Source organism: Perissodus microlepis, chromosome 1, assembly GCF_051167445.1.
Source record: "Perissodus microlepis isolate ML-2025 ecotype Zambia chromosome 1, ASM5116744v1, whole genome shotgun sequence".
Classification (NCBI taxonomy): domain Eukaryota; kingdom Metazoa; phylum Chordata; class Actinopteri; order Cichliformes; family Cichlidae; genus Perissodus; species Perissodus microlepis.
The window spans coordinates 32,251,283-32,258,004 of NC_140461.1; the positions used below are offsets into that span (position 1 = coordinate 32,251,283).

The 6,722-nt window shown below is 44.1% G+C and overlaps 1 protein-coding gene across 1 annotated transcript; it reads right to left on the minus strand.

Annotated features, from left to right (window-relative positions):
* Positions 1-4,173: 4,173 nt before the first annotated feature.
* Positions 4,174-5,755, minus strand: LOC146394111 (uncharacterized). The gene is made up of 3 exons (XM_084924096.1): positions 5,522-5,755; positions 4,606-5,482; positions 4,174-4,367 (listed from the first exon to the last, which is right to left on the minus strand). Exons 1-3 carry the CDS (start codon positions 5,753-5,755, stop codon positions 4,174-4,176), a joined length of 1,305 nt encoding a protein of 434 aa, XP_084780222.1.
* Between the last annotated feature and the right edge of the window lie 967 nt (positions 5,756-6,722).

Genomic DNA, 6,722 nt, shown 5'->3' on the forward strand with positions numbered 1-6,722 from the left:
TCTTGCAGAGGGATGCAGCAGTCTCAAAATTGCAAAGCTTCTGAAGCGTGATCATCGAACAATCAAGCGTTTCATTCAAAATAGTCAACAGGGTCGCAAGAAGCGTGTGGAAAAACCAAGGCGCAAAATAACTGCCCATGAACTGAGAAAAGTCAAGCGTGCAGCTGCCAAGATGCCACTTGCCACCAGTTTGGCCATATTTCAGAGCTGCAACATCACTGGAGTGCCCAAAAGCACAAGGTGTGCAATACTCAGAGACATGGCCAAGGTAAGAAAGGCTGAAAGACGACCACCACTGAACAAGACACACAAGCTGAAACGTCAAGACTGGGCCAAGAAATATCTCAAGACTGATTTTTCTAAGGTTTTATGGACTGATGAAATGAGAGTGAGTCTTGATGGGCCAGATGGATGGGCCCGTGGCTGGATTGGTAAAGGGCAGAGAGCTCCAGTCCGACTCAGACGCCAGCAAGGTGGAGGTGGAGTACTGGTTTGGGCTGGTATCATCAAAGATGAGCTTGTGGGGCCTTTTCGGGTTGAGGATGGAGTCAAGCTCAACTCCCAGTCCTACTGCCAGTTTCTGGTAGACACCTTCTTCAAGCAGTGGTACAGGAAGAAGTCTGCATCCTTCAAGAAAAACATGATTTTCATGCAGGACAATGCTCCATCACACTGGCAAGAAAGGGTATAAAAGAAGAAAAACTAATGACATGGCCACCTTGTTCACCTGATCTGAACCCCATTGAGAACCTGTGGTCCATCATCAAATGTGAGATTTACAAGGAGGGAAAACAGTACACCTCTCTGAACAGTGTCTGGGAGGCTGTGGTTGCTGCTGCATGCAATGTTGATGGTGAACAGATCAAAACACTGACAGAATCCATGGATGGCAGGCTTTTGAGTGTCCTTGCAAAGAAAGGTGGCTATATTGGTCGCTGATTTGTTTTTGTTTTGTTTTTGAATGTCAGAAATGTATATTTGTGAATGTGGAGATGTTATATTGGTGTCACTGGTAAAAATAAATAATTGAAATGGGTATATATTTGTTTTTTGTTAAGTTGCCTAATAATTATGCACAGTAATAGTCACCTGCACACACAGATATCCCCCTAAAATAGCTAAAACTAAAAACTACTTCCAAAAACATTCAGCTTTGATATTAATGAGTTTTTTGGGTTCATTGAGAACATGGTTGTTGTTCAATAATAAAATTATTCCTCAAAAATACAACTTGCCTAATAATTCTGCACTCCCTGTATTTATGCAGCTTGTCCAAGAATACTCCTGCCCTTGCCGTGTAGTTCACCAGAACACAGTTGATCCCAGTCTCTTGCCACCATATTTATTATGGGCCATACTTTTTACAGTGCTACTTATCAGAGTGGTCACCAGCCCCTCTGTCCATACTTCCAAGACTGTGGTCCACGACTTTATCCACCGTTAAATACCACTTTTACTCTACACCACTGTTGGACTCGCCAGCCCTCCCTTGAGGGTGTCCTTGGAGCAATATATTTGGCCATTTCCAATTACATCAGTCACCTCATCCCTGTGGTGACCTTAATCCTTCCCTGGACTGACCTGTAGGAGATGATTAAAAAAAATTGCTGCCGTGCCTTTAACACTGTGGTTTGTTAGCTTTACTTTTCAGACCAACTCTGCAGCGATGAATGCACTATCACAGTGAACCAGTCTTTCATTTATTTCCTAACGGGATAGTATACAAAAGATTTCTCCCTTGAAAGGGAAATCTTATTCTCAAGAGACTTCATGGTTAGAAAGACATCTATACTAGCCCCAGGCCCAGGGCACTATTTTACATTCTTCATCCTGTATTTAGTGGTGAGTCAAACAAAATTCCTTTGAGGATACAAATTTTGTGACTCTTAAGAACATGACATGTGAAATCAGCGTACCGGTAAGAGAATGTAACAATGCATTCACAGGGGGCATGTGTACGCATAATGCTTCAATCATTTATTTACTGGTGTCTTTTTGATATTAAAATGAAGACCAAGTTTGAAGGTGATGTTACTCACGAGCCCCAAGGGGCCATAATTATGATACCGCAACTGGTATTATATTCAGCTTGTCTGTTTTTGTGTTCCTCAAGACGCACGCTGTTGTGGAAAGCACCACTGAGTTGGTTGTTGTGTCCAGTGGTAGGTTTATATATCTGGAAAGATATGCCAACACAGTATCACAGCCATGCAAAAATCAGTCAGCTTTACAGGTGTGTAGTAGATGTTATGAAAGTAAAGGCCAAACTGGAACATACATGTGGTATATAAGTATTCCTGTAGGTAATGGATTGGAGCAATGAGGCAACTCTTTCTGTTTGCTTGTGATAAAGTACAACGAGACCGACTGAGGGGGTACTTCTCTCTTGGAATCAGTCTTTTCTCAAAACCTGCCACTGAGCGGTTAATGGAGCGGTTGAACAGCTGATTGTGAATTCATGTTTTTTTTTAATAAGGACCAGCTGCTTGCTCGACATATTATCTGCATTTTCTAAACACAGTGATAAACAAGCGCATTAGAGACGAGCACATCTGCTGTCACCTCCTGATATACAAGGTCTTTTCAAGAAATCGTTTATGTTGAGTTTTTTTCTAAACAGACTTGGCACATTTAGACGGCGGTGCTTCTGGGCTCTGTGCCCTCTCCGATTTAAATTTGTTTGCGTAATTGATGAATGTTATCACTTAATAAATTGTGACAGAAAATTAATGTGGCTGGTTGGGGCAGGTGTGTGAAGGTCGTAGTGAAAGCTGACGGTTGATGGTTTAATTGGGTTTTACTCAGCTCTCAAGTTGTTTCTAGTCACACATTGACCCTGCAGTCAGTACGCGGACAATTTTTTATGGTTTCAATGGACCAAATTAGTCAACAGACTGATGTGACTTCAGATTTACTTTGTTAAAAGGGAAAGCCTTCCCTGGATGTTCTTGTAGTGTAATACAGGATCAGTAATCTGATGTGTTGGTCACGTTTTTGTTGATATAAAGTGCTGCAATTTCAATATTACACATGTCTTTTAGCTAAAGGTAGATAAGAGCATTGAATTCTTATTTTTGACATGTAGAGGGCACACAGGGAGAGTGAAAGCAATGTTGTGGCAAACATGAGACACATGTAACCACCAGAAGAAAGATTTAGCAGCTGAACAATCAGATACTTGAATTAGTCAGCAGTCAGGGATGAAATGCAAACTATAAAGGGACTGAGGGAAACTGAGGAAAAACTTGTCAAGTGAACCTTGAACCTAAATACTAATGCTGCTGTGTAAGGGGCCAACTCTTTGGTGACATGGCCAACAATAACAATTGCATTCTCATATCCTGTTAACCAGTAAGCTTACTTAAACTTACTTCAAGTACTCTATTATTATCACAGAAATATTCCATCCATCCATCTTCTTCTTATCCAATTCAGGGTCACGGGGCTGGATCTTATCCCAGCTGCCAAAGATCGAGAGGCAGGGAACATCCTGAACAGGTTGCCAGACAAAACAACCATTCACATTCACATTGACCCAAATAACTGAATTACTTCATCTTTTAATAATCATATTGGCATTTGTTGTGAAAGACCTAAATTCTTCAGTATAATCAATTAGTTAAAGCATTTAACTGGAGATCATTCATCTGATTTCAAGTGCAGGACCGCACCTGCATACAGTCTACACTTGATCTCTGCCTATAGAGTATATAACCCCCTGATACTACAAGCTGTTTGTTCTCATTTCCACCCCACCCTCCTTCCCTTTTTTCATTCATTCACTTCTCATTAGTACATGGGGATTGTTACGACCCGGCTCTGCTAGGCGACAGCGGATGTAACATAAATGAGCCCAGAGACCAGGGGGTTAGATAAGAAGAAAAACATAAGGTTTATTAACACAACTGAAAACAGTTAGTGAAACAACTCACTAGGCAATAGAGTGATTTTAAACAAACATAACAAACAACTCAAGTAACACTATGGACACCAGTAGAACACTACTCCTCTAAACATCTCACAGGAGGCAACTCAAAACAAAGGCAAAAGGCAAAAGGCAAAAGGCAAAAGGCAAAAGGCAAAAGGCAAAAGGCAAAAGGCAAAAGGCTCTACACAGTCTGTTCGAATCAACAAGTCCCTCGACGAATGAAGAATCCTCAGCCTTTTATACTCTCAGGTAATTGCAGGCAGCTGCGTCATTGGTCTGTCGTACTCAAGGCTCCTGCAGCAGCCAATGGTGTGAGTGGTCTGACACGCTCTGATCTGCATGAAGTTGGGGCGGGCATAGGTCCGGGCATTCACATTCACTTTCAGCAGAAAACGGTAAAACACTTGCGAGGATGACAGTTTGAGAACCTCCAGTGTCCCTTAAAATACGCACAGGTTTTAACTCAGATGGATTGTCAGTTAGAGATACTGAGCCATCAAAAATGAATGGTTCGAAACAGGGGTCTGGCACCCTACCACCACAACCATGGACCTCATGACGGGCCTCAGCTTTTACAAAACCCACCCCTTTGGGTTGCTGAGCATTTGATGTTTTGCGTTTTAAGGCTAAACAATCAGCAATCACATGTCCAGTTTTATGACAGTAAAAACATTCACGGGTTTCCCTGGACCCAGACACTTTAGCTGTTTGTGGCTGTTGCACAGGGCTAACCCGTGGCTTCTCACTGCCAGTAAACGAGGCTTTATGAGTGAGCACGAACTCATCAGCAAGAACAGCAGCAGATGCGAGTGACGTCATTTTCTGTTCATTTAAATATAGCACAATACGCTCAGGAATGCATTTCTTAAAATCCTCTAACAAAACTAATTCGCGCAGAGCGTCATAGTCACTCGCTTTTGAAGCAACACACCACTTATCAAAGAGAATCCCCTTTTCTCTAGCAAACTCCACATAAGTTTGGGTTGGCATCTTCTTTTGCTGGCGAAACCTCTGCCTATAGGCCTCGGGGACTAGCTCATATGCCTGCAAAACAGCTGTTTTAACGCACGAGTAATCTAAACTGTCCTTTAAAGAAAGCGCAGCCACCACCTCTTGGGCTTTGCCGGGCAGTTTGCACTGTAGCAAAAGAGGCCAAATCTCACTAGGCCACTGCAATGCGCCAGCGATACGTTCAAATGCTGCAAAGTATGTATCAACCTCAGTTTCTCTAAAAGTGGGCACTAGAGAAATGCACTTATTGATTTTAAAAGCAGAAGTGGACGAGGAGGCGGGACCGGAATTGTCAGCAGAGACAGATGAGGCTTGAGACTGAGACTCCAGCTCAAGCTTTCGGAGCCTAACGGCTTTGTCTGCCTCTATCTCCAGCCTTCTTATTTCGAGCTGAACCCGCCTGTTCTGAGCCTTCTCCTCAGCCTCCAATTGGAGACGTGCCAGCCGCACCTTCAGTCGAGCTCCTTCTCTGCCTTCTGAACTCCCAGAAGAGAGCGGATCATAGCGAGGAAGCGTGCGCGGCGTTTTTCCCCGCTCATCCCCCTCACCATCCCCACAAGAACCATTTTGGCCCTCTTCAACTACGGCAGCTTGGCTTGGCACACCAGAGACCACAGGCGAAACAGGCGCTTGAAGCACACCAGCTCCCACCAACTTGTCCACCACTAAAGCCTTTAAATCACACTTACGGAGGGTTTTTGAAACCTGCAGCTGAAAGTGATCCACAATCTGCAGCAAATCATTTTTGCGACAGCTATTGATAATCTCAAGAGATGGGGCAGCTATAAAGTGCTGTAAACAAAACGCAGCCGACATAGTGCATAATCCCTAGTGGCAAGGCTACCCTAAAACAAACACCCCTCCTTTCTTTTTTCTTTTTTTTTTTTCTTTTTTTTTTTTTTTTCTTTTAACCCCCCTCCCAGGAACAAAGACCCCCCTATGAGGGATCCCGGACGAGCCGCCACTTATGTTACGACCCGGCTCTGCTAGGCGACAGCGGACGTAACATAAATGAGCCCAGAGACCAGGGGGTTAGATAAGAAGAAAAACATAATGTCATGGTCCTGGGTCATGTTGACCCAGCGTTTTGTGTTTTATGATTGTGTCCCTCTGTTCTAGTTATTCGGTGTCCTCCCCCCTTGTGTCCGGTTCAGGTTCTAGATTTCCTGTTTTGTTCTGAAGGTCTGTGTCTGTTGTCATTGTGTTCAGCTTGTGTCCTCCAGTCATCATGTTTATTCAGATCAGCTGTTCTCCCTCCTGTGTGCGATTACCCGATTACCGTGTGTGTGTGTGTGTGTATATATAGTGGGTGTCGGTCTGTGTTCGTTGTCGGCTCGTCTGCGTTCTATGGTGTTCCTGTTCCTTAGTCTGCGTCTCTCTGCTCTGCTCCCCGTTTCGTTAAGATTTCAGGTTTGCTCTTTAGTTTCTCCCAGTTTAGGTTTCCGTTTGTAATTACTCACGCTTCGTTGCCTGTTTCTGCCACTGCCACCTTGTAAATAAACATCACTCGAAACATCAGTCACTGCCGCATTTTGGGTCCTCTTTTTCCTCCACACCACACGGCTCAACCCGCCAGCCGTGACAGTACGAGCCGACCAAACATGGACCCAGCAGCATCCGCACCTTCCCAGGAGTTTCGGGAGGAAGTAATCGACTCTGTTTCAAGGTTGGTTAACCTGTGGCTTGAACGTGAGGGAGAGGAATTTCACCGCGCTGTAGAAGCCAGGCTACAGCAGCTAATTTCTGCTCACCCCTGGCTACTGGACTCTCTTCACCCGCTCGC

What these genes read in the sequence shown, in the direction of transcription:
- LOC146394111 (XM_084924096.1), bottom strand. Translation starts at nt 5,755, where the DNA reads ATGTCGGCTGCGTTTTGTTTACAGCACTTTATAGCTGCCCCATCTCTT. An exon ending in TGCCAAGCCAAGCTGCCGTA is followed by an intron (nt 5,483 to 5,521) that starts GTTGAAGAGGGC and finishes GGGGATGGTGAG; the next exon opens with GGGGATGAGCGGGGAAAAAC. An exon ending in GTCTGGGTCCAGGGAAACCC is followed by an intron (nt 4,368 to 4,605) that starts GTGAATGTTTTT and finishes GCGTATTTTAAG; the next exon opens with GGACACTGGAGGTTCTCAAA.